The 27,662-nt window shown below is 44.3% G+C and overlaps 1 protein-coding gene across 1 annotated transcript; it reads left to right on the top strand.

Moving 5' to 3' along the window:
- Window positions 1-639: 639 nt before the first annotated feature.
- LOC137298283 (ankyrin-3-like) lies at window positions 640-27,542 on the top strand. The gene is made up of 5 exons (XM_067830467.1): window positions 640-758; window positions 5,416-5,585; window positions 21,210-21,383; window positions 21,565-21,684; window positions 21,933-27,542. Exons 2-5 carry the CDS (start codon window positions 5,471-5,473, stop codon window positions 26,048-26,050), a joined length of 4,527 nt encoding a protein of 1,508 aa, XP_067686568.1. The 5' UTR covers window positions 640-758; window positions 5,416-5,470; the 3' UTR covers window positions 26,051-27,542.
- The last annotated feature ends 120 nt before the right edge of the window (window positions 27,543-27,662 follow it).

Genomic DNA, 27,662 nt, shown 5'->3' with positions numbered 1-27,662 from the left:
ACGCATCATATAGGATTATTAACAAATGCCAATATGGGTTATGTGATGAAAGCGTTATGTCCTAATACCTTTTAAGACTTGATATGGAATAGCTACCAAAAACATTTATTCTCGTCATGACTTTCCTCCCACTTTACTGACTGGAGTGATACAGATGTAAGCGAAAAGGTTACTTCTATCTGTTTCCGTGACAGACAAGGAAAAAGTTAGTATGAAATACCGTTACACATATACTAACCGACAAAAGAAAGTATACACATAGTGCTGTGGGATAATTTTTCAAAAGTATACGTACTTATTTTGAAAGATGTTTTGACAGTGACACTCAGAGAAGCTGTGAACATGTTGCCGATATGCCACAATGTTGTATGGGGATAATAATAATCACCCTTAACACATATGTGTACTTTCTTTTGTACGTCGGCATAACTGTCCAAAGTTAGTCAGAACCTATCATTTTGGTAATACTTAACGATATTCCAGCAATGTCACGGCGGTAAGAACTTCACACAAACGCGTTAACCACTTGACTACCACGGGGCACCATATCTATGCCTGGACTACGATATGCTATTTATAACACATGGGAAGATCCACTTTCGTTATCGCGGATTTTCCTCGGGAATCTGAGTCATTATCAAGCTCAGCCACCGATTTGGAAAAGTTGAAGTGGGTTTTACCACAGATCAACTGCTTGTTGACGATGGTGATTTAAGGACGATGGAGATGGTTACTAAAGGCTGACATGAAGGAGAATGGTAGGTTGATATCCTTCAAGAGCATGTCATCGGTTTGGTACATGATTTGTTTTCGTCCACGGCATCTTCATGCTGCATACGTGATGTTGATCAACCGTCATCTGAGGGTAACATGGAGAGAAGTCATGAGTTCGGCGCAATGACAGGACGGAAACACTGAGATTCAGATGGGAAACTCAGCATGTATAATTATACAGGATGTTTGTGATGCACTGGAAACAATAAGGCATTGATAACGGATCAATTCACCACGACAGCTCGGTCTACATCCTTTATAGGCCATTCACTGTTATTTAGTAGCCCATGTTGTTATACAACAAACTATCCGTTTTATTTATGGCCTTCTATTGTCCTAGATTTCGTATGAAACTTCTACGCTGTGTCCCCCTGTCTTATTTATGGCTAACTGTTGAAACTTGCATTGTTGTGTCTAGACAAAATAACGTACAGGTTGTGAAGTAATCGTAATTATCCAATGTCAATGTCAGTACATCAATGACAAGCTGAAATATCACTCGTTACTTCGAAGATCGGGTACACTGTAGATACGCATATCAAATAATGGGAATCCATACAGCAGATGGTTGTTGGTACAGTATAGGATGGTTGTTGATACTGGAGGTTGGTTGGTACAGTTTACGGTGGTTGTTGATACAGTATACAATGATTGTTGATACAGGAGGGTGGTTGTTGATACCGTATAGTATGGTTGTTGATACAGGAAGGTGGTTGTCGATAAAGTATAAAGTGGGTTGTTGATAGAGCTGGATGGTTGTTGATACAGGAGGGTGGTTGTCGGTACAGCAGGATGGTTGTCGGTACAGCAGGGTGGTTGTCGGTACAGTGTATGTTGAATGTAGATACAGGAGACTGGTTGTCAATACAGTCTAGGATAGTTGATGGTACAGTATATTGTGGCTGTTGACAGCAAAAGTTTTGTCAGTGCATTATAGGGTGGTTGTAGATACGCAGGATGATTGTCGATACATTATAGGGTGGTTGTCAATACAGCAAGATGGTTGTCAGGTGGTTGTCAAATACAGCAGGATAGTTGTCGGTACAGTATAGGATGGTTGTTGATACTGTACACATGGTTGTTGGTACAGTAAAGGGTGGATGTCAATACGACAAGGTGGTTTACGGTACAGTATAGGGTGGTTGTTGATATTGTATAGGATTGTTGTCCAAACCGGAGGGTGGTTGTCAGTACAGGTAGGTGGTTGTTGATACAGTGTAGGGTGGTTGTTGATACAGTGTAGGGTGGTTGTTGATTCTGTGTAGGGTGGTTGTTGTAAAGGAGGGTGGTTGTCGCTACAGCAGGATGGTTGTCAATACCGGATGGTGGTTCTCAGTATAGTACCGTGGTTGTCAATACAGTATGAGGTGGTTGTCAATACAGCAGGGTGGTTGTCAGTACAGTTTACAGTGGTTATTGACACTGCAGTATGGTTGCCGGTACAGGTAGGTGGTTGTCAATACAGTATAATGGCAGGATGGTGGTCAGTGCAGTATAGGATGGTTGTTGATACTGGAGGTTGGTGGTTGGTACAGTTTACGGTTGTTGTTGATACAGTATACAAAGATTGTTGATACAGGAGGGTGGTTGTCGGTACAGCAGGATGGTTGTCGCTACAGTTTAGGGTGGTTGTCGACACAGTAAGGTGGCCGTCGAACCAGGATGATGATTTTAGATACAACCGACTAGTTGTCAATACAGAATAGGCTGGTTGTCAATACAGTAAAAGGTGGTTGTTGATACAGTATAGAGTGGTTATTGATACAGGAGGATACTTTTCTTAATACAGAAGGGTGGTTGTTGAAACATGAGAGTGGATGTCGATACAATATAAGGACGTTGTTGATACAGGAGGGTGGTGGTTGAAACAGGAGGGTATGTGGTTGTCGAAACAGGAGGGTAATTGTCTGTAGTCTGTCATACAGACCCTGAAGCAAGTATATCCAAGAAACCCTTGTCAGTCTAGAAAATGTGGCAAGTCTAGATTCCCCTGGCTTCTGAAAATGAAGGAAGTCTCAGGGCTCCATTTCATTATATTATATGTTTTTACTATGAACTTTTTTCAGTAAAATATGTTACAGAGACTAGTTGTCTAGGTTGTCAGTACAGAAAGGTGGTTATGGACACAACATGTTGGATGTCGATAGACTGGTTGTGGAACCATGGGGTTGGTTATAGAGGGTGGTTGTCGATACAGTATAGGGTGGTTGTCCATACAGGAGGATGGTTGTTAATACAGGAGGGTGGTTGTCGATACAGCATTGGATGGTTGTCGATGCAGGAGGGTGGTTGTTGATACAGGAGGGTGGTTGTCGATGCAGTGTAGGATGCTTGTCGATGCAGGAGGGCGGTTGTTGATACAGGAGGGTGGTTGTCGATGCAACATTGGATGGTTGTCGATACAGGAGGGTGGTTGTTGATACAGGAGGTTGGTTGTTGATACAGGAGGGTGGTTGTCGATACAGCATAGGATGGTTGTCGATGCAGGAGGGCGGTTGTTGATACAGGAGGGTGGTTGTCGATACAGGAGGGTGGTTGTTGATACAGGAGGATGGTTGTTAATACAGGAGGGTGGTTGTCGATACAGCATAGGATGGTTGTCGATGCAGGAGGGTGGTTGTTGATACAGGAGGGTGGTTGTCGATACAGCATTGGATGGTTGTCGATACAGTGTAAGATGGTTGTCAATGCAGGAGGATGGTTGTTGATACAGGAGGGTGGTTGTCGATACAGGAGGCTGGTTGTCCATACAGGAGGGTGGTTGATATAGGAGGGTGGTTGTCGATACAGCATAGCATGGTTGTTGATACAGTAGAGTGGTTTTGGATACAGCAGGGTTGTTGCCGATACAGCATAAGATGGTTGTGGATACAGAAGGGTGGTTGTCGGTACAGTTAGATGTGGTTGTTGATACAGGAGGGTGGTTGTCGGTACAGTTAGGTGTGGTTGTCGATACATGAGTGTGTTTGTTGATACAGCTGGGTAGTTGCCCATACAAAAGGGCAGCTATTGATACAACAGGTTGGTTGTCGATACATCGGGTACCCTTTAAGATCCGTTGGGTGCTGACACGTCTTTAGAGGGAAACAGTTTTGCCGATCCACAGGGTATAGGGTTAGGCCTTCCCACAAAGCCTATGTGTGGACATTTCCGTGATGCTTGATCTGAAGTGAATTGAGGTGCACTAGTTTCACCAACCCTTCCCACCCTCCCGCATGTAAACGTACTGTCACTGCACGAACACCACGGCGCCGCCATGATGTTTTTCCTGTCACGGGACTCTACGTCGCGGTAAAACCTGTCAGCTGGTTACGTTACACTGCCTCCAGAGTAGTCCAGGCAGAACCTCAGCTTGACGCTGAATGAATCGATTGGACTCAGAACCCAATTCCATGCTATCGTGCCTCTATGCTTATGATTTCAGTCAGAAGTGATTGAATCCTGACTATTTGTATTCTGATATCGTTGACTTGTACGTTTATGAAGGTAAGGCACAAATTATCCAACTCCGGAAAGAATGCAGTTCAATGAGTGTATTGCCAGTATCAATAAACCGAATATAAGAAACAGGAAAAACACACAGAGAGCAAAGGAGCTACTTTACAATAAGAAAGATCGTTTAGTTCGATGTACATGCATATGAACACATTTGAAAACATATCTGATTTAATGGAGAAATCTGAATTGTCGTGTAAAATTAGATTCATGCCTGATCTATTGTGATATAAGAATAATACGATATTACTTAAGCCAGAAAACATAGCATCTCTCCGTGTAATGTAATGAGGACAGTCTTATAAATAGTGTGCAGTATTCTCAACGTTACACCCTTATGTTTTTGATAGTAAACACCTTAATCTAACCACCAGTTTGTATTTGTTTATCTTCCGCTTTAAGACTAAATACCATAGCTTCCCTTTTTGGACTGTATATTTAATAACCCACTACTTGGCCCAGTTGCATAATAATGTCAAGTTTTCATTTTTCAGATGTTTGATGGGTATTTAGAAGTTTGTAGGGTAATACAAGACGCTTGATATGCATGTGCAACTTCTTTATTATTTACACACGACATTTCTAGGCATATACTTGCCCCTTCACATGATGAAGAGGCAACAATGGACCACGATGGACAAACACATACACGCGTGCGCGTACGCACACTGTATTGGATTTACTTCATCTGGTCTATTTCCCAAGGAACTCTGGGCAAATTTATGCTTGCCAATCTCAAAAAGATACACAGTACATAATATTACATATAAGTATTACAAACTTTGTTTTAGATATGAAAAAGGGATCAGTACCCTCATGAGAACTCATATTCTGCGCGACCTGAAAGTATGAGGCTCGCATTACTGAAGCAAGACCCATTTCGTAAAATGACCTCTATGTATGCCTTATATGAGGATGAGCATGGGGCCCAATTGAAGTGATTTATTTGCAATAATAGTGCTCGAATATATCACACCTGTTTATTTGGGATCTGTGTCTGTCCATTATTCATGTAAATATTTATTCATACTATTTACATATTTGTCCCAGTATCTTTATTGGTTCAGTTACTGTACTTATGTATATGTAAAGATTCAAAGATGCTCAAAACCTATGTTTCACTGTCTGAGTTATTCCACATTTCAGATTCTCTGTGAGTAGGGAATGAGATAAGAATCATACATCCAACACGTCTATTAAGATGGATACCAGTACCTCTACTACAGGTGATGTCTCTTCTGAGTCAGACAGAGGGCACGATACCTTTGAAGACACCGAAGGGACACTGAACTGTGAGCCATTGCCGTGGACAGAAGGTATTGTCCATTGTCTTTTACCGAGCGGCTGTTAGCATTCGTTGACTTTTCTGGAAACTGGAATACAGAACAGAAGACTTATATCTATTTACTCTCAAACAGCACCCAGCAAGTTAAATCTTTAGCTTTTCCTTAAAACCTACAGCACCATCAGGCTATGAATGAAATAGTATTACTGCATGTCACCATACTTCAGAGAACATTTGACTTTTAGGAGAGATTTTAGTCTGTGATATTTAGTTCCATATTGTATAGAAGCTCCGTTTGTTTGAACACATGCTCAGTTACCATCATATTTTAAATAAAGAAAAAATGGGACTGTATCCTTTGACCTCAGACCTGTACGTGTTCATGTCGTCTGCTTGACCGCGTCTGTTATGATGCTGTTGTGCCTACATTGATGATCCTATTATAAGCTGGTAATGCAGCCATGCAGCCATAGGCTCAAGGACATGTTATTGCTGTGTTTTTGGACTTGTTTAGGAGTGTCCTTGATTTCAATGAACTTGCAGGAGTATCCATTGAGCTGATTTTTTTTTCAGCATAAAATAGACTGCTACATATGCGATACATAAGTACATATATAAAGTAAGATGTTACAGTGATCTATGTGAATCCAAGTTTATCCATTTCACATGGAGATGAACCTTTTTATCAATGATGCGAAAGTAACATCACCGGAAATGTACATTTGCTTTACATACTAAATTGAGAAACTAGGGCAAATATAGGACTTCAGGATACTCATCATTTATATACTCATCATTTATTTATATATTTACATATATATATGATGAGTATCCTGAAGTCCTATATTTGCCCTAATTTCTCAATTAGTATAGGAATATATATCAATGATGAGTGTCCTGAAGTCCTATATTTGCCCTAATTTCTCAAGTAGTATAGGAATGTATATAAATGATGAGTGTCCTGATGTCCTATATTTGCCCTAATTTCTCAATTAGTATAGGAATGTATATAAATGATGAGTGTCCTGAAGTCCTATATTTGCCCTAATTTCTCAATTAATATAGGAATGTATATAAATGATGAGTGTCCTGAAGTCCTATTTTTGTCCTAATATATATAGACACACACACACACACACACACACACACACACACACACACACACACATTGTTGGGACTCTATATAGTATGTGCCATTGCGTCATTGACCAACGTTTTCTTCTTCTTTACGTCACTATTATGAACGTTCGTTGCTTTTAATGTATAGTTAACACACCTCAGTATTTCTCAGTATTTCCCCGTTATGTATTAAGTAACTGTCAAGCGTATATGCTAGCATGTCCATTCATGTAAAGTATGTTCGTGATGACACGTCAGTTGTCTTCTTCCGCGAGTCTGTTTTACTGTATTATATATGCCAGAGGTTATAACATTGAGGTGAGTAGTATAGGGAATGGGGGTTTTAAAACACTTTCAAGAAAAGTCTCTACAAAGCCTTATTTACTAAATAAGGCTTTGGTTGGGTCCTTAGCTCTTGCTACTATTACCCCTACTACTTAACGTGTGTTGGAGGTAACACTGTGCCGTACGGTACGATCAATAATTCTTCTCTTACAAACCCCCTACCCGGCCCATCCCTCAAGTAGTATAAGTTAGGTTCGTCGGCTTTCATATCCACTTTATCTATGTTGTAAGTTTTGACTGACCATATAGGATCGGTGGCCCGCTTACGGCTATCACCCTCGTGTTCCCCCGGCTGGTATAGATACCTCACTAGGGCCCTATCTGGTATCTGTTTCTCCTTCCCACGCAATGGAGCGGCCGACTCTGCAACTATTGATTTTAGTTTGATAGCGTCTGCCGGTTTCTTACCGGTGAGACGGGTGACTTCATAGTTGATTGCCGACACCACCATGGGTAACCTCGTGACCCATTCAGTCGATCGTTTTCCAGGGGTGACCATCTCCCTAGCATACTGATGGCCGAACAAGCGCTCAGCCAAAGTCCTATTAAATCTCTCAACTATGGCTTGGCTGCGATGGGCTCCGGCCGTGCCACGCCTGACCTTTGTATCGTGTTTGGCTAGCAGTTGTGACACGGCACCCATGAACTCCCATCCGGGGTCAACTTGCAGCTCTGTTGGCCACGTCAGCGGACTGCGTTTGTATATGCGTTCAAATCCTCTGGCTACCTGGGCCGAATCTTTCGTGGTCAAGGGTTCGGCTTCCTTGTAACGACTGGCTACGTCCACTACGGTTAAGGCATACTTGTACCTCTTGTCGTGGGGTAGGAACAGTAGGTCTGCCTGGTGAACGCTATTAGGTATGTTAATACCGAACCTCCTTCTAGGCACGTAGCGTGGTGCCGGCAAATAGATCTGCCACAGGGCTTGTTTTTCAAGCCACGCTTTGGCTTCCTCCGGGGGTACTCGCGCTATTTTAGCTAGCTTATCTACTGCGCTAGCTCCTTTCCAGTACCCACGCGGGCTGTAGTAAATAGCCTCAAATTTTTTCATGTCCATACGCGTATGTGTTTATCCCATCAATAGCTATCCAACGTTTCGTGTCCATAGGCGACAGGGACGTCTTGTTTATAGTCAGTCCGTATATCTTATGTCCATCACTTCTAAGTGTGTTCATTTTATGCCTAAAGGTACGGGTCTTGAACAGGACTTCCTTGAATCTGGCATGTTTGATGTGTTGTTTCACCACATACTTCTTAACCCCCTTAGCCTTCCGGATCTCACTATTGTCGGCTTTCAGTATGGAGTACATCTTAGGTCTCAAACCTATGTACTCGGCTATGGGCGTGCCAGCACACTCGTCCTTCATCTTACCTAGGACCTTTTTATTTACCGTACTGTGTATGGTATGGGTCTTAGGGTAGTCGCTGGTGTCGTATAAATCGAGGTGTTTTTTCATGTCCTCGTACACGTCCTCGGTTCGAATCTCCATCAGCAGGGAATCCGTGTCAGTGTACAGCACTTCACACCTGTCACCGTACTGTTTCTTGAGCTCGTTGTAGTAAAAGTCGTACATCAGGTGTTTGGATAAATCGAGGATGCTCATCCCCACGTAAACAGGCCGGTTGAATTTTATGTGGCTTTTCTTCATGTGTAGGGCAACCAGGTTGTCTGTGAATATCTTACTACGGTTGAATGCCGGACTGGCTATCAATCTCCTGAGCTTGTCTTCCTCACTCGACCGAACCAGCTTCACGGTCACGCGTTTCCTCAGGTTCTCCATAGTCTTACCAAACACCGAGTTGTTCATGAGCTTGTAGAGATTTTTCTCAAAATCACTGGTGGCTTTTTTTCGTAGGTCTGTGTTCATTCTGATGTAGGGCTCCATCCATGGGCTCTGGTCGAACATGAGCACCCTGTGTATTTTGGTCAGCCTCATACCCAACGACAGGTACAGCTGTAGGTTGCGATAGTGAACGATGTACTTGGTCTTATTCATTAAGTTAGGAACGAGTTTTTCAACCTCTGTCACACGCCCACCTAACAAGTTATGTTGGTACTCAGACATCCAGTCTGGGTTAACCCTCATACGTTCAGGGGCCAGGGGGTAGCTGTTGTGTGAAATTCCTTGGTATACTCTAAGTCAACCTCGAGGATATACCCTTTGTTCGAATCTGGTGCAACCCCCATAACATCAACGTGGGGTACCCATTCGAATCCCCCTGTAGGTAGATACTGGCTCATGGCCCAGCCGTACAGGTTGTTTGCGTCAAGGTAGAGAATGTGATTGGTTGGCTTGTTAGGATCGTAACCTTTCACGTATTGATTATTTGCTTTCGCGTATCGTTTGGATGCCATGGAAATCCCACCTCGCAAGCCTTTCTCAATGAATAGGTGCATGTCATAATCTGTGAGCAATTCCAAATTAACTCCGGTCTTTTTAAGCAAGGCGTCCCACGACAGACCTGGGCTGGTGTAATACCATGCGGGGTCGAGTTTATACTGCTTGAAACACGTCCGCCTAAACGTCTCAAACACGTCGGCTAACAGCAGTACATCTGTCCTCAAGTACAGGTCGTGATAATCACCCAGGTTCTTACAACCCAGTTTATTCCATACGTTAGTCGCGTGCGAGTAATCATCTCGTGAGACGGACGCCTCATTCAGCTTGCTATAAAAGCAGTCAATAGGGGGTAGTCTGGTCTCGGTGAACTTGACCCAACTATCCATGTACTCATAGGGGTACACACCCTTCCTCATAAGCAGGGGTCTAGTCTCGGCGTCTGTGTATCGATCGGTGATAGGGAAGGTATTGTTGGCCTTGACCAGACTGTCGAGTGACGACAGGAGGAACTGAAACGAGTCAATGAACCTAAGTCCGTTTAAGCTGAAGGAGATGTATCTCTCCATGTTGTTGGGGATGCACGTTATATTACCATCGATTTTCGCGATGGCCTGCATGATCAAGTGTGAGTCGTACCCTCTCAAGTTGTGAAAGACAACGGGGATGTTTATTGTCTTAGGGTTGATTTTAAGCTTGAGGTTGCACGCGCTGTGAGCGGCGCCTCTATACTTACCAGTTATGTGGCAGTGATCTCTCACCGAATCACCGTTAAGTGGTGAGTCGCACACGTGACAGTTAGTGCTACTAGCGTGAGGTAGCCTGTCGACTCGGGTCATACGTATGGGAGCGATTCTATACAATACATTCCTAATAATTTTTTCTTCCTCCTGCAAACATTTTAGAAACCTTTCAGCCGCGTCAGGGCCCCTATACACTACCGGAGCTTTCGTTTCCCCGTCACAACGGACGACAATGTATCCAAACCCATAGGCTTTATGCTCTTGTGTTTTGTGGGTGATGGGGGCCTCGCCGGCGGCACCACTGGGGGAAACCAAGGCTTCGAAGTCGGCGTATATGATATAAGGCACAGACATTTGGTTCTTGTGGTTACTGAATTTTAGGATATTATCACCTTCCTTAGGCATGTCGACTCGTATGGCCGTCTGCCCCACACCTTGCCAATCATCCCGGTGGGATTCTAATAAATCAGCTCGTGTGAAGCCATGTAGGCATCGTTCACAGAAGTGGGTCTTTTCTCTGTGTGCCGATTGGTCATACAACAGCCTGCTAAAGTGTTTTATCCATGTGTAGTGATACTTGTCACCTCGCTGGATCATGAATATATTGATAACTTGGCGATCCTTCACTTCGCTGACCCTGTGTACTATTGTTGTGTTACCTTCGTGCCCAAAGACATTTATAGCCAGATTATTCTGTTTTTCTACTTTAGTGATCTGGGATATGGGGGTGGGTTCATCTATACCATCCCAATTGAGCCCATCATCCTGAGGATAATTAGAAGACCTGTTCGGATTAGTGTCAGCTGGAAATAAGGCTGACCTGATAGCTAACCTCAGGCAATCGTTTCCTCTATTCTTAACGTTTACTATGGCATGTTTGTTCCTATAGTAGGGGGGCAAGGCTAGGTATGATCCGCCTCTGAACGGCACGTAGTTAGCTATGTCTAGATAGACATTATCGATTTTATCTACAGCCCACCCAGACCCCAAGTGTGTGTAGCATTCTAGGTATTCTCGTATCTGCTGAAAACTGGTATCGATTGATGCGTCAATGGTCTCTGTATGTGTGACAACCTCTTGTTTACCTCGGAAGTAAGGCTGAACATACTCAGTGGCCCCTGTGGGGCCCCCAACCTGCTTATCGAGCGACATTTTCACTGTGATCTGAAACTTGATACTTCCTAGGTTATTTAGTTCCTGGTTGACCTTATCAGCTATCAGAGGCTTGATATCTGTAATGTCTATGTTTCTATCAACGTGCATGTGCCAACCTCTCAAATAGTTGCCTACAGCGCGCTCAGTGCGCACGAACTGTAGGTCAATAGCTCTATTCTGTCGTAATAGTTCTACAAGTTGTGGTTTCCTCATACGGGAATACCCGCCTAAACCCAAATCGTGTGCCTCGGCTTTCAGTTGTTTTACAGTGGGAGGTTTTGCTACGGGGGTATGTGATAACAATGCGGTTAACCCGGCTCTCCCCAGGTTTGAATAACCCGTGTATCCAAGCTGTTTTGCTTGAGCTTTTAATTGTTTTACCGTAGGAGGGGCTTCTAAACCTAGTAATCTCAACAATGCTGACTTCCGCATTCGAGAATACCCGATCACACCTCTCTGTTTTGCGACCCGCTTAAGCTCGCGTACAGTAGTCATAGTGTTTACACCTAAGAGAACCAATGTCTAATTGGGTCACAGTAAAGGGAGGTAACCTTGATAAAAAATATGTGGTTGTTTCACGCACTGTTGGATATAGTGTTCCTTGTGTATGTATTCCTGTATATGAGTAAAACATTTATTTGGTATTGAGTTTGGAGTCTATCTTGAGCAGTCACCTACGTTCTTTTATGTAGCCCTTTTTATTCTCGTAGATGAGTTGATGTCTGACTACGTTCGCTCCGTGAGCTTTACATAGACAGTAGTGCCCTTTAACCCCGATACCACACACAGAACACGTGTAGTTAGGACTTCCCATATGGAAACAACAGAACCCCTGATTACTGCATTTCCTACCACAGGCCTCGGTCTTCCCCATAAGTATGTATTCGCATCGGTATGGAGCGGGTCTCATGTTTACTTATATAGGTATTTAATTTAATTGCTTCGCAACCAAGGCAGTAGCTGCTATACCCAACACTATGAAGCCCAGTTCACGATTCATTTGTGCCTTGGATGGTGTGTAGTACTGAGCGAGTGTGGGTTTATTGAGCGGTTTCAATCGTTTACCAGTTATTAGGTAGTATTCTTTCATTGCTTCATCGACATCGTTGAATGTTTGAACGGCATGGTTTTCACGCTGGAGTTGTTCGTTAATAAAATCTCTCATCTGGAGGCGTTTTTTAGCGTACTCGGCCTGTGCCTTTTGTAATTTCTCAGTAGCGAGATCGTGCCGCTTCCTTTCTTCATGTATTTCAGCCGCGTGATCATCTCGTAGTTTCGAGAAGAGGAAATTACTCCCGGAAAATGCCAGGGCATTCACTAACGCCCCACCGACCATCATAGCTATCGTGGCCATCCTATATTTATTTCATTATATTTTCAGGTATTATCCCTTGTTTTACTAGGATGTCTTTTGTGGCCATCGCCATACCAAGGTTCATTATGAGCATACCCATATCCTGCAGGTTGAAATCTAGCTTGATAGTTGGTTGTTTAAGCACCATTTTAGTCAACAGAGCGTACCCTACGGCTAGACTGGCGACCACTGTGGCGTGGTATGCGTCGTTGACGAACGTTTTCCCCTCAGACATTATGTATATGATATAAAAATATTAAAATTATAACATGATATGCGGGTCGACAGTGGGGGTACCCCCCACACCCCCAACAGTGGGGGTCCCAGGGTTTCCCACAGTGGGGGTACCCCCAGGGTTTCCCACACCCCCACGATATAACCATGTTATAACCACGGCAGCAGTTACTCCTACAGCCAACAACAGTCGGGTTGGGTTGGCCACTGTAATAATTTTATGTTGGTTACACCACCGTTTTTTACCGGCAGCTACTCTCTTAGGATTCTTCTGTCTGGTTACTGTTGGGGGTTCCTGTGAAGGGGTCTCCTCCAGTGGAGTTTCCCTCACTGTTGGGGGTGTGGGGGGTACCCCCACTGGGGTTTCCTCCTCCTCCCTGGGGGATTGTGCAGCATCCATCTATACTATTATTATTATTTTTTCTCTCAAATTGACAATGCTTTGCCGTGATAATCGCCGCCGTCACTGGAGCCAACAACATGCCATATTTGTGGTACAGCTCGCAGCTGATAGAGCTCACGGCGTGTTCGATAAAAGGGTCTTTCTCGAGGTCTTCCCACAGGTAAAGTCGGCGCTCTGGTGGAATGGGAAGGAAGTATGACACAATACCGGTGTATATCTGGGTCATAGCCGATCCTATTGTCTTTGTCATTTCTGCTCCGAGCCGGGACTCGTATCTAGCGTACAGCTTATCGATTTCTTCGGCTGACATTTTGTGAATTTTATCCGGAGTGTACTCCCCAAAGTAATGTTTGGCTTTGCCGCCAACAGCCAATGCCACCAGTTTCTCTCGCTTGGGGGAGACCCCCACACCCTCAGGTACCAACAATTGTTCGAGCAATTCCTCACACTCCATCTTATAATATAACAAGTAAGATTTAGTTTTAACTATATAATACCCGATGCAGACAAAACACAGAGAAATGAAGGTTAAGTTGCACACGACAAACACTTCAAATATCATAGCTATACTTAGCATTTGCTTAGCTTTAGCTTAGCTTTGCTTAGCTTTGCTTAGCTTTGCTTAGCTTTGCTTAGCTTTGCTAAGCTTTAGCACACCCTATATGCTACTGGTTGGTCGGTCTTGAGCACGAGCTTAGCGTGTTTAGTTTCAGCGAGCTGTTTCTTCACCCGTTCCCGTTCTAATTTGCTCATCACATCGTTCTCTCTCAAACACTCCTCGAACGAATCCCTGTCCTTGCAGTGAAATAAGGCCACCCATCGCGTCTGCTCCCTGAGGTCTTTCAACACCGAGTTGAACTTCTGTGTTAGCACCCAGACGCTGTGATTTGCATGCCGGCCGGAGAAGGCCAGGTACGATAGCATGTCTCTCTTTTTTGTTATCTCGCGATTAGCGCTGCAGTCGTCCAGTATGAACAGCGTCGGTTCCCCTTTAAATTTCTCGTGAAGAGCTTTCACCAGTCCTGCAGGCGTGTTCCAGGGTCGATTTTGTGTACGTCCGGGTCCGTCATCACCCAAGGTCGCGCGTACGTTTTATTCATGCTCAGAGTAGGGCACATGATAACGATGTTATCGAACACATCCTTGTAGTAACCCTCCAACATATCCAACACGAAAACGGTCTTCCCACAGCCAGTCTGCCCGCACACTATGGCGCAGTGTGGGTCAGTGGGGAGGTGGAGGTCAGTAGATGGCTTGCGCGTCCATAATAACGTACAGATATAATTTCAACTTACCAGCGGGTTGAGCCTTCTTAGTAATCTGGATGGTTATCCCTTCGCTGCCGTTATCTATACGGCGCCCGCTACCATGCAGTTTATCATCATCCGTGGATCGCATGTCCAACCATAGGGCGTACTTGGTGGTCAGGTATTCACCGATCTGCACGGAGCCGAGGTCCAGGTCCTTTGTTATGTAATCCCCCACTGGTAGCTTTTTTATCTCATCCCACTGCTGGTGTGGTCTCATACCATGACTGAACAGCTGGCTGGGCACGCCCTCGATGGTCACTTCCACCTTTTCAATCTCGGGGTTGAAAAACTTCTCGCTGTCCCTCCGGAATGGCTCGTAATCCTCCACGGGGATGACCAGGATACCTTTCATCGATCACGCCAGCACGTTCAGGTTGATATTCCACACAGTGTCGCTCTTATCTCGCACGACTGATCTATGCCTCAGTACGCGATCGTACAGGATAGCCATCTTCCCAGAGTACTTGCTTCGAACCTGCCTGGCCAGCTCCGGGCTAGTGACCATGTCGAACTCCAGAGAGATGTTGTCTATGGCATAACTGGCCTCATCACCATTCGGCGTACGCACTACTTTGCTATAGTCGTTAAACGTGAGCTCGTATTCGAGCCTATCACCCAGCACGGCCTGGTAAAACGGCGCGTGTCCCGTGAGCAACTCGAAGTCGAGCGGCACGCAGAATCGATTCCCGTATGCTCTAGCGATGGCCTTTTCACCGTCCGATAGCTTGTCTAGCTGGTCTGGCGTGAAGGCATACCCTATACGCGACCGGGTTGATTTGCTGATGCCCTGGTACACATCATTGACTCGTTCTCCCTCGCTTTTCCAGAGATCCCCGTAGCAGTGAAACACGTCGCTGTCGTCGATACTCAGCACCTCGTTACCACTGATCTTGACGGTCGTTTTCTTGATGATAGCTCGACCCACGTTCCGCACTAGCTCGCGTTTGTCGTTGTCGGAGGTCAACGTGATATTAAACGCCAGTCGAACAGTGCCTGGTACAATGAGGTCATTCTCACCAAGGTTTGGAAATCTAACCAGCAGAGTTTGATTCTGGTCTATCTTGCTGGGATTGTTGGTGATGGTCACCGACTGGCGCACGGCTCTGGCGCCTAATGGCTCTCTCAATCTTCTGAAAGGATCTAATTTTCTGCCGTACATTGTTATATAAAGGAAATATATTTTTAATACTAATGGATGAAGACATACCTATGGATGATATGCGGGGCGATAGTGCCCAGGCATTCGATGATGACCAGGAGACCTCATTCTCGCACGGTGACGCACTCATGGAGGGCGCCGTCGACGATTATTACAACGCAGTTGAAAATAAATCCAAACTCAAGCCGTTGGGAAGGGAATATTCCAGGTTTACCCTCGATAGCAATGGCACGCTGCGTTTGAAGACTCACCCGGAGATCGATCTCGTGAATAAACGCACGAGAGAACCGCTTGCCTTATCAACATTGGGCAGTAAACATGGGAGTAACTTTGTCCGCGATGAACTAGGCTTCATAGATTACGGTGGCGCGCGACCTAAGCAGTATCCTCCGAAGGTCCGTCAAGGTCTGGAAGACATCAGGGGCGCCACATCGGTTCAAAACATGACTTATGATATTGAAAAGGTGTTGGCCGACTACAAGAACAAGCCCTTCCCGGGTTTCGAACTTACCTTTCGGGAACTGAAGGGGTTGGACCTGTTGATGCAAACCATTCGTGGACAGATCGCGAAAAGCACGGCCAAAATGAGTGAGATAGACGACCACATCGCCCATGAAAAGGCCAAACTCGGTGAAACTGAGGACGAGTCTATGAAAGCCACCATCGAGGAACGAATACGTAATTTGGAAGATGAAAGGCAGACCTGGCTGGAGACAGCGTCCGGCCACAAAGAAAAGCTTCGATCCCAGGTCAACCGTGTGCAGGAAACCATCAATCACGTCCTCTACCGAGACACCACGTTAGCAGACAGGATTCGGATATTGTTCCGGGAGCAAGGGATCACCATCGCCAGCATTCTGACTGCATTGGGTTTCATCATATCAACCTTGGTGGTGTCACTGACAGGGGGTACTGTGGGGCCTGCCGGCGGCGGTGGGGGTGTTAAACCTGCCGGCGGCGGTGGTGTTAAAGACTGGATAAAAAAACTCGGGGAAGGCCTAGCTAAACTGGCTGGTAAAGCCGCCGAAGCCCTTCCCGGCATCCTGGGTAGCATCGTCTCGTGGTTGTTGGGTGCTCTGGCTAAAACTGCCACGTGGCTCAGTCAAAACCTGTGGGCAGCCATCGTCGCCGTGGCGGGTCTGGTGTACGTAGCGACTAAGAAATTTTTAACCAAATAAGCCCCAAAGCTACCCCACCAACCACCAGGGCCGTTTTACTATCGATGTGCTGCTGATTGGAGGCCTGAATATGAGGGGCCACCTCCTGTGGTGTTGGTTGAACTTTAGACTCCGGGGGCGGCGCCACTATACCCGTTTCACCGGTCGTGGGTGGTGGGATATAGGGGATGTTAGAACTTTTGATCCGCCGTGGCTATGACTATTTTGTTGTTATAACCCACCACTTTTTTTACTCTCAGTTGCATATCACTCGGAGCCATATACAGCCCCACGCCGAACACGTAGTTGACTTTCGATCTGGCGTATTCTAACACGTTTTGGTAGCGTTCGATGGCCCGCGGGAGATCAACTGGAGAATTGATAGCATCCTTAACGTTGACAACGAACTGTTTCTGAGCGTCGTAAGCAGTTCCCTTACCGATGATGTTGGAACGCGTCATCGACTGCGCACCCAACAGCGCCCACACGTACGTTCGAATCGAGTCGTTCAACCTGACTACCCCGGCATTAGTAAACCCTTTCGACGTGTCCAGCATGAACATTTTCCACCCGTCTGCGGTTGACTGCTCCACTTTCTGGACTGTGAAAGCAACACCACCTTTAAAGTTCATACGGTCATCCCTCCATTCATTACTCGACAAAGCAAAGTCCTGGCGTAGTATATCTCGTTTCAGTAAATCATCACTGACTTCTTTCACTGGTCGCCCCCCATCATAAGGAATACCCAACCCGTGGTTCGGGCCCGGCAAACGCCAATCCGTCTTCGGGTTTATTTCGAATTCATTGCAAATACGTTCGTAAGCCCGTCTATCGTACGGGTTGTTTGTTGCGTCCCACGCTTTGTCCTGTGGGAGGGGGGCTCTGATCTCTTTAAGGATACGTCTGACCTGGTAGTACACGTGGAACTTGAACACAGACTGACTCAGCGGTCCACGCCGAGTGTCGGTCAATGTCACACCACACCCCGTTGTAGCGCACCACACGGCAAAGTTGAATTGATTCTGCCAGAACTGCATAGGGTTGTTGAACCAAGCGTGGACTGCCTTGACGTTAGTCACCGAAAGCTTATACTTATCGAACACATCTAAAAGCTTGGCATTGAAATACAACCCAGGAGCAACCACGATCTTCATGGGGGAGAAATCTACGTCCAGTTTAGGGTAAAACACACCAGGGGAATACATTTTAAAACTATTATATAATGAGCATATATACTCTAACATGTACATAACACTTCCAGGAATAACGAGCGGTGAGGCCGTTCAGCTGACGCACGCGATCGATAACACGTCAGGCCAACTCGAAGTCGCACTCTGCGATATCACCTACCTACCGCAATGGACTAACATCAACGCCAGCAACAATAAGCTGTTCGTCAGTGGAACTCGCAGCCAGATAACTGACGGCTACTACAGCGTGTGCTCTCTAAACGACGAGGTCTTCAAACCCCTGGGAGCCGAACTCAAGATGAACGACTCAAACGGCACAGTGGTGTTAATCAACAACGGAAGAAACCCCTTGAGGCTCGGCCGACCATTAGCGAGGATACTCGGTATGTCTCCTGACGAGATAAAACCAACAACAACCGTCACAGGCACGAAGTTACCCGATCTAGTACCGTACCGAGAGCTGTACATTCATCTCGGTCAGGTGAGCACAACGTACAACATTCAAGGAGGTCACCCTTCCACTATACTGAGAGCAGTGCCGGTGAAAACTGAGAAATACAACGACAGTAGAACCGAGTCGTTTTCACCACGGCAGTATAAGAGATTAACCCAGGGCAACATACCTGAGCTGATAATATCGGTGTTAGATATAAATCATAATCCTGTAAATATAGGATACCTCAGCTTAACGCTTCACGTAAAATGACCAGCGCACAAGGGCCCGGAGTGAAAAAATGCGTCAATATCGGGATCTCCGACCTCGGAGACACGCGCGGTTTCGACGCTCCCGGAGTAGATGGTAAATCGTACGCCTTGCAACTGAAAAACAACATTTACAAACGCGTTGAAGTCACCTCCGGTGGAACCCTAAGTGATATAGTAGATACCACAAGAGCAACAGTCAACACTAAGTACGCCCTTGTCAACACCGGTAATAACTGGATAATATACCCATCGTTCGGGGGTAAACTGTTCGACTTAGACGATGTTGAGAGCACTACCGTCGCCCGAAACAAGCCATATATGCTCGTCTTCACCGAAGATGACAAGTGGGTGTTGTTACCCGATAACGACTGGTTTCTCAATATTAGGCTCGGCTCCCCATACGTGTTCACGGATAACAAAGACAACCACCTAAACAAAGTCGTGAACAATGGAACCCTGCTCGTGGCTTACGTCCCAAATCAGAGACGTAGCGTAGTCGTCAGCCCACTCGACACTATGGCAGCCCACATGCTATCGAGTAAACCGGCCATACAAAACGTGACATTGCAGTTGGTGTCTGAATTCAAAGGCGTGGTCAGTATACTAGAGAGTCTACCAGCAAACTCAACACTGATCATCAAAGTCTACCTAGGAGAACCATCGGGGAATGATATCGAGATCGTGAAGGGGATCAAACTCGGGTGGGGGAAACGACACCAGGATCAAGTTTGCAACGTTTACGTGCAGGTGGGTGTCGGCTCCAACACCAGTCTGCAGGGGGTCAACGTGATCGTGGAAAACAAGATATCACTAACCAAGATCTTCCTGCCTGACAACATACACTTCATGGGTATGAAGTTCACCCCTGAACTATTATCAAAAAACCAGTTGGAAATTATATCGTAATAGTATAATAATGACCAGTCATCGTCCCAACACTACGCTTAACGACCTAGGAGATACGGAGGGATTCGATCAGCCTGGTGAGGAAGATGAATTATACATCCTGCACTTCAAAGACAACGTGTACAGACTGGTGTCGTTATCAGATTTAAAAGAGCCCAAATGGCTGATCAACTTAACACTCGCCTCACCTTATATCACAATAGACGCAGATACGGGGTATATCTCTAAGATTAGGAACAACGGTATCTGGGCCGGGGATTTCATTCCGGAGAGGGTACCCATAGCAACTACTGATACCGAAAAAAATAGTTTAAAGACTGTAGTAAAAAATGAATTAACATTTATCAATTATTCTTTTAACATAAGTCTTGATATATTCTCCCCTTTCACACTCATCATAGAAGTCTTCTTTGCGTATTCAGACGACAATGAAAACACCTCAAGAGTACACCAAATTTTACCCGGGGTGTCAATACACTGGTTTGACGAACACCAAGACCAATATTGTCGTATTGTTATACAACATGATACCACGGGTCCTATAAACCGCTTAATAAACCTCAGTGGGGTTTTTATTACAACAGGAAAGTCTATTAGCCTCTCACCTATTACCCTGACTAGAAGTCTAGAACTTGTAGACTTAAAATTAATTTATAGAGTATTAACTGAAACCCAATTAAAATATCTTTCAAAATATATATTATAGGATGGGCCTGTACCCAGGCGTAGATGAAGTAGCGAAGACGCTGGAAACCGTAGATGGGTTCCGCTTGAGGCAGTTATGTGATGTGGAACGCCAACTAGAACAAGACCGTGACACGCGGAAAGCACTATGTAAAAAGTACCATAGAGCTTTCAATATCGTGGACGGGGCTGACACTACCCTTATGGCAACCAGCATGGGACTAGGGGCGGCAGGTGTTGGGTTGTTGGCTACCATCGTGGCCGCACCTATAGTGCTAGGTATTGAAATAACAGCTGGGGTGGCAGGGTTGGCAGGGTTGGCGCTTAAGTTAGTATCACGCAGACTTCATCGTAAGGCATTGAAACACGACGAGATCAGGGTTCTGGCCGAAGCAAAGCTGAACACAGTGAGTGAGCGTATTTCCACGGCACTCTCTGATAGTAAGATCTCAGAAGAGGAGTTTCGTTCAATCCTCTCTGAACTCACAAAATATAACGGAATGAAACAAGATATTCGGTCCAAGTCTCGTAAGTCTGCTATCAGCGAGGACGAGAAAAAAAAGTACATAGAACAGGGGATACAAAAAGCCCAGCAAGCCTTTATTACGAACACCAAAGTGATCGTAGGCGGTTCACGTTAAACTGTTTCATCGATATAAACGTGACATAGGCACAGTAATTACCGCCAACTTTTTTGTAGTAGGGGTAATAGTAGCAAGAGCTAATGGCCCAACCAAAGCCTTATTTAGTAAATAAGGCTTTGTAGAGACTTTTCTTGAAAGTGTTTTAAAACCCCCATTCCCTATACTACTAGGTGACTAGATCCCCATATTTTTCTTCGTTTTTTTCCAGGGAAGGACCCTCAGAGTTTAAGTACTGGTCCACAAGAAGAAGCACAGTCTTCACTGCATTACCAGGTAACAAACAGTGGCAACAGTGTCGACTGTATACCTGGAATTAACATGGCCTCTTCGCCAGGTACATCTGAAGCAGCTATTGCACTTCCAACAAGCACAGCCGATCAAGGTAATCCATCCATATGTGTAACAGCTGATACCTCAATGAGGATAAAGTCAAACATTTGTATTTGACATACCATGTGAATATTCATTTTAATAATAGCAGTATGAATATATTGACAGGTGTGTCACTGATGAGATCGTCTGGAAACAGCACCCGCTGTTTCATAGTAATGTTCCTGTTTCAGAGATTGTGGCACAACGACCAATTAACATAACAAACTGCCCAGGAGCATTAGTCGGGGGTAACGTTCAGAAGAATATTCACTACCATGCTCCATCGCCTTCGCCAATAGAAGCAATGATAGGTACGGCTGACACGTGGAAAGATTCAAGTAGTATGAATAACAAGTATACCTTTCTGTACAGTACTCTTTGGTCATTTTGGGCAACTGACGAATAAATCTTCAGATGGAATGTAAACGCTAAACAGAATTTATTATGCTACAATCGGTGATGAGACAAACAGAATAATTTTCTCATGGGACTTGTATCCATCTTTCAGTGCACAGGGAAAAAATAGTAAGATTTAATATCCGATGGTTTACATTTTCAGAGAGGACTAAACAAAGCATCCAAAACTTCAATGAGCGGACACATTTTGTAACAAGACCTTCAAAGAAAGCACTGGAAATAGTCAAGAGGAAAGGAAAGGTTATTGTGACGGCTAAATCCAAGCAGGGAAAGACAACTGTGGCCAGGTATATTTCAAAGACACTTACAGCTGACAAGAAGTTTACACCAGTGGAGATGATTAGCCCCGATCAGTGGACGGAACTCGCCCCAGACAAATACTACCTGGTCATTGTAGATGGTGTATGTGGTAGAAACACAGACAACTTTCAGTCACAGTGGAGTCAAGTGCTGCGTCAGATCAACGATCAAGTGGAATGTGGTAAGATCATTCTTGTCATGACATGTGACAATCTTATTGCAAAGAAACTTGGAAGACTTTTTGACAAATCATGCATCGTTGACCTACAAACAGATGAACATAAACTGAGAAGGTTCGAAAAGGTAGAGATTCTGGACCGACATCTAAGAAGACATGGAATGATTCTGCCGAAAATGGCCTTGTTCGATGTATGTTCTGAAGGCCCCGCTGATGATTTTTTTGAATGCTGTGATTTCTTCAAAAGAAATCACTCTTTGGATTTTTTCCGGGACCCACACGAAATGGTTACACTGAAAATGAGTGAACTGTTTGAATCACATAAAGCAAAATACTGTGCAATGGTCACAGATGCATTGCGTTTGTATGGTGGAATGAAAGATTACCAGAATCTCAAAAGCGAGATAGAAAATTTGTGCTGCATTGACAAAGTCTCTCTTGGTGAAAGTCCATTTGAAACCGGTGATTTTTCTAAGCACATGACCTATTTCAAATGTGCTTTTCTGTCCATAAAACATTTGGATCTCTCCTACATGGTGGGAATTTGCCCTTTTGATATTCTGGCTGAGCACACTACAACAAAATCGGCACAACAAAAACACAAACTTCATTTGCCCGTTGGAGTGCACCAAATATTGGCTTCTAGAATTAAGGAGAACTTTGGGAAAAGTGTGGCCCAAACACTGCGCCATGACTGTTTCTCAGATAGAAGGTTCCTGAATGGTGTCGATCCTGAATTATTTCTTATGATGGCAGAAAATGCCACTGAGGTGATGAATGTGGCTATTGAATACCGGCATACGGAACTGGTTGAGAAGCTTCATGGCCTTATGAAACTCCCGGAAGATTCTAAACACGAGCTTTTACACAAGGCGTTTGACACTATGAACCCGGGCATTATTGCTCTTCTGATGGATAATGCAGGTGAACAGATCTGTCAGATCTGTGTTCACAACATTTGCAGCTCACTGGGCAAGGTGGCCCCAGGTTCATTGCCCAGGTCATATTTCTGGTTGTTATCAAGTTTCTCCTTTGGTGACCTGAAGCCGTACATCAAGAACTTGGTAATAAGTGAGTACACGGACATTATCACGGATTTGCTTCTTCAGCAGACTGATGATTACCATGCCAGCAGGAACTATGTGTTATTTTGCTCCTGCAAGTATGGCAGGGGAGACATCTACCGCTCAGCCAAGGAATTGAACTGTGCACTTCCTGACTTGGATGGTCTTCTGTCACATGCAGTAGAAGGAGGCAATATTGACATTGTCAAAGATATTTTGTCCATGGGAGCGAACCCCAACACCAGCTGCCATGGGACATACAAACCTATTCATCTGGCATGCAGATTGGACCATATACCTGTGATGAAAGAACTTCTACGAAATAAGGTGGATATTATGACATTATCCAGGTCGAAGCAGACAGTTCTGCATATAGCCAGCAGTGTCACGGCAGGAACCAAACCAGAAACTCTCCGGTGGCTACTAAGAGAACATTTGGAAATGCTTAATCTTGAAGCTACAACTGGTGATGGATGGACTGCTTTACATTATGCGTCGTCAGCTGGGAACATGGACACCGTCAGGCTGTTGTTGACCTATCGTCCTGATGTATTGTGTTGTGACAATGACGGGAACACGCCGCTCCACTGTCATGTCACCGGTGAAAATCCATGTACAGAAGTTATTGAACTGCTGATCAGTGCTGGCTCTTCTCTAGAATGTAAGAACACAAGCGGGGAAACTCCACTACAGTTGATTGCCAAACGAATGGTTCCACAGAGATGCATTGTGTTGCAATATCTCACAGCAACAGAACCAATGCAAGTGAATGTCAAAGATCAGGAAGGCAATACTATATTCCACTCGATCCTCGGCAGGGACTGTTGCGTTGAAGAGGCTGAGGTACTGCTCGAAGCAGGTGCTGATGTCAACCTTCCTGACATGAATGGAGATACTCCATTCCATTTGCTTTCTATGAAGAGATTTCCTGATACCATTGCAGCCATCGTGGATAAAGGCGCCACGGACTCTCAGTTTGCTAGGAATCTATATCAACAGACCCCGTTGCACAAAGCTGTTACCGTTGGGCAAAACACGGAAACTGTGGAAAGACTGGTTGTAGCCTTCCCTGAATTCGTACTTGCATCTGATGATAATGGAAACACCCCCGTTCACATTATCTGTGAGGAATGTCCGGAAAATGGAGATGAGTACCTTGATCTCATGCATAGCCATTATGCATGGAAGGCGCGAAACGAACAGGACCTCACGCCACTGCATCTTGCTGCTGGATCTCTTGGAGATGGCTCACCAGCAATTGTTGGAATGCTTTTACGACAACAAGCAGATGTGTCTGCGTGTGACAGAAATGGAAACACCCCGTTACATATGGCAAGTTTATTGAGTGGAAAGCATTCTGCATTAATCATCCAGATGCTCATAGACAACGGGGGTACATTTGGTTTGAATAAACATGGCAACAGTCCCTTACACATGGTATGTCAATCGAAAGGGGAGAGCAAAACACAAGTCGCCTTCCTCTTGATAGATAATGGATCAAGGATTGATGCACTGAACACAGACGGGAGAACACCAATCGAGATGGCTATATCTCGTAACGAAATGGAAATGGCAGAAACTCTCATGAACCTACTGATTAGACAGGTGTGTACATCAAAGTCTTACAACGGAGATGGGGTTGTTAGGGTCTGGAAATATATGAAACATGTCAATTATGGAAACGCAAACAGGCTACTACACAATGTTTGCGAAATCCCTGCAGTCAGTACAAGTAAACTGATTCGAGACCTTGTGAATGCTGGCTGCAGTGTCAATGCAAAAGACGATACTGGTAAATCACCATTGCATGTCGCATGTTTGCATGCTGGAAAGTATTCTGTAGATATAGTAGAGAAGCTTGTCAACCTCGGAGCAAAGATTCACGACAAAGATGTGAATGGGAGAAATGCGCTTCACTTTGCATGTATGTCACAGAACGAAGGGGCGATTCGGACGCTGCAGTTTCTCATTGATAATGATGTGGGATTAAACGAACCTGACAGGGATGGCAACACACCTCTTCATAAGGTCATTGAGACCACGGCTAATCACTGCTATGATGCTGTTATGATGCTCATCAATGCAGGGGCATACACAGATGCACAAAACTGGTTCCAGCAAACCCCGTATGATTTGGTCCCACACTCAAATGCCAAAGTATGTCAGCTTTTATTTGGTGATAAATTATGGCATAGATGCAGCGGCGATAGGGAACTGCAGGAACACACAGTGAAAAGACTGATAGAGCGAGGCGCTTCGGTGAATTATAGACACCACACAGGCTTGACTTTGCTGCACAAGCTTGCCTCGGAAGGTGGAAAACATGCACTGGAAAACACCAAGCTGCTCTTATCTTTCGGTGCTGACCCACACGCAAAATTCGAGAACCTGACACCACATGCCATTGCAAAATTCAGTGGAAACAATAAACTCTTAAACGTGCTTGATGAAAAGATGAAAACTACTAAACCACGTCCAAGTAAACAAAAAGAACCGGAAGATGACTTCACGATTGAAGAGCTTCTTAACCATGTAGAGGGATTTTATGAAGGGACAACCGAGGCCATGAAGAAAGCGGCAGACCACGTTGACCCTGGAAATGAAATGGTTTCTGGCGTTCTAAAGGGCACTGCTCAAAGCCTACAATTAGGTACAAAGATGGCCAAAGGTTTGAGCAAAGGACTGCAGTTTTTCAAACATCTCGGAGATGACCTATGAAAATATTAGTCACCAACCAAATGGCTCAACCAAATGAAACGGAAACACTTGTTATGGACAGCCTCTTTATTGCTATAGATGCTTTTCGGCGAAAGCGTATGAATGGAGGTCTCTTAAGGACAGTGTGTGCAACTGAAGGACAAAAACTGCGATTTATTATACATTTCTTAATTGATAAATCAACTGAAACAATTCCAAATGTGTACCATATCATCTCAGCCACTATTGCCTCTGACTTGATTTACTATAGAAAGCAGTGTGTTCTGTGATCTCAAAGGAACTGCTTATCTCTTTGGTCAAGGTCAAAGACTTTCATGGTACAAAAGGCATTCGGCCTATATACATTGAAGTTATACAATCATTGTACATATCTCGCTATAAGTACTAATTAGTGATCCAAACTTACGTTACAACTAGTGGAAAGGATCTATAAAACTTTATATCAAATTGTTACTTTTAATAAGAGCATAATTAACATATTACGACTTTATTATGAAATGCTAGTCAGTTGATGAAAGAAGTAGTTTAAAATGGAGGTGGTTTACATAGGTTTATTATTCGGTTACACATTACGTAGGCATATTTTCATGCAAAGGATACACAAGTAAAGCATGAATTTCATTGTCAATATTTAAGTTACACCAGGGGCATGTTTCATATATCTATCATATTTCATCATTTAAATGTTACGGCACACCAGAACAGATTGCTGTTTAGGCCATAGGTGAAAGTACAAATGCATATCTATAGTTACAAATCAGTGCAAAACATGTCTGGTTCAGCTTCAAACAGATCAAAATTATTGCGAGAAACGTTTTTGTCTTGTGCGTTTTCATCAAATTCAGAAGCTTTCAAACGCATCTTTCTTTGATGTTTAATGTAATAGAACGAACTTTACTAGGAGATGTGTTCTGGCATATAGTGGACTCTCTATCGTGGAATCAGTTGTGGAGCTACTGACGCAGCAGCCCTGCTAGGACTGAATATGTTTGCAAGACTCTGCCACATGTTCAGTACCCCTGCACATTTCATTGAGTTGTCACAGCGATATATTATTGGTTCCGTTGACACATTTCTTTATGGATAGATAATTGTGTCATGATATAACAATATATTTATCAACGCGTTCTTTGAGAAGTTCAGAACGTATCTGTCAACTCTTGTAGGTTAGGTATTTGTTCACATAGTCCTTTGTAGATACAAAATTATAGTTAGCCGAATTGAATTCCCAAGGTTTCTAAGGGTAACTCTCCACCCTGTGTGTTTTTGATGTGGTGAACATTTATGTAATTTGATTGTGTGTTTGTTTATAGGTAGGCATGGCAATGTCATTTGTATTTGTCAAAAAAGGTAAACATCATATTTAGTTTACTTACCACAATCTACATCCTTTAACTCTGTCATAAACAAACATATCCGTGTTTGATTTTCAAGTTGATGATAAGAACATATTTTTCTAAATGCAATTATATCAACAATGTTGAGAAATAGCGCCTGCCTGTTTGTTTAAAGCCATACAGGGCATTGTTCTTGTTCTAACGGTGGTCAGTAAATAACCGGGTTAGAACCAGACTAACACGTGATTGATGTTACGAATACTATCTCACGCTGT

This window comes from Haliotis asinina, chromosome 10, assembly GCF_037392515.1.
Source record: "Haliotis asinina isolate JCU_RB_2024 chromosome 10, JCU_Hal_asi_v2, whole genome shotgun sequence".
Taxonomy (NCBI): domain Eukaryota; kingdom Metazoa; phylum Mollusca; class Gastropoda; order Lepetellida; family Haliotidae; genus Haliotis; species Haliotis asinina.
The sequence above is the reverse complement of the archived record's forward strand: the minus strand, read 5'-3'. Positions and strand labels throughout refer to the sequence as shown.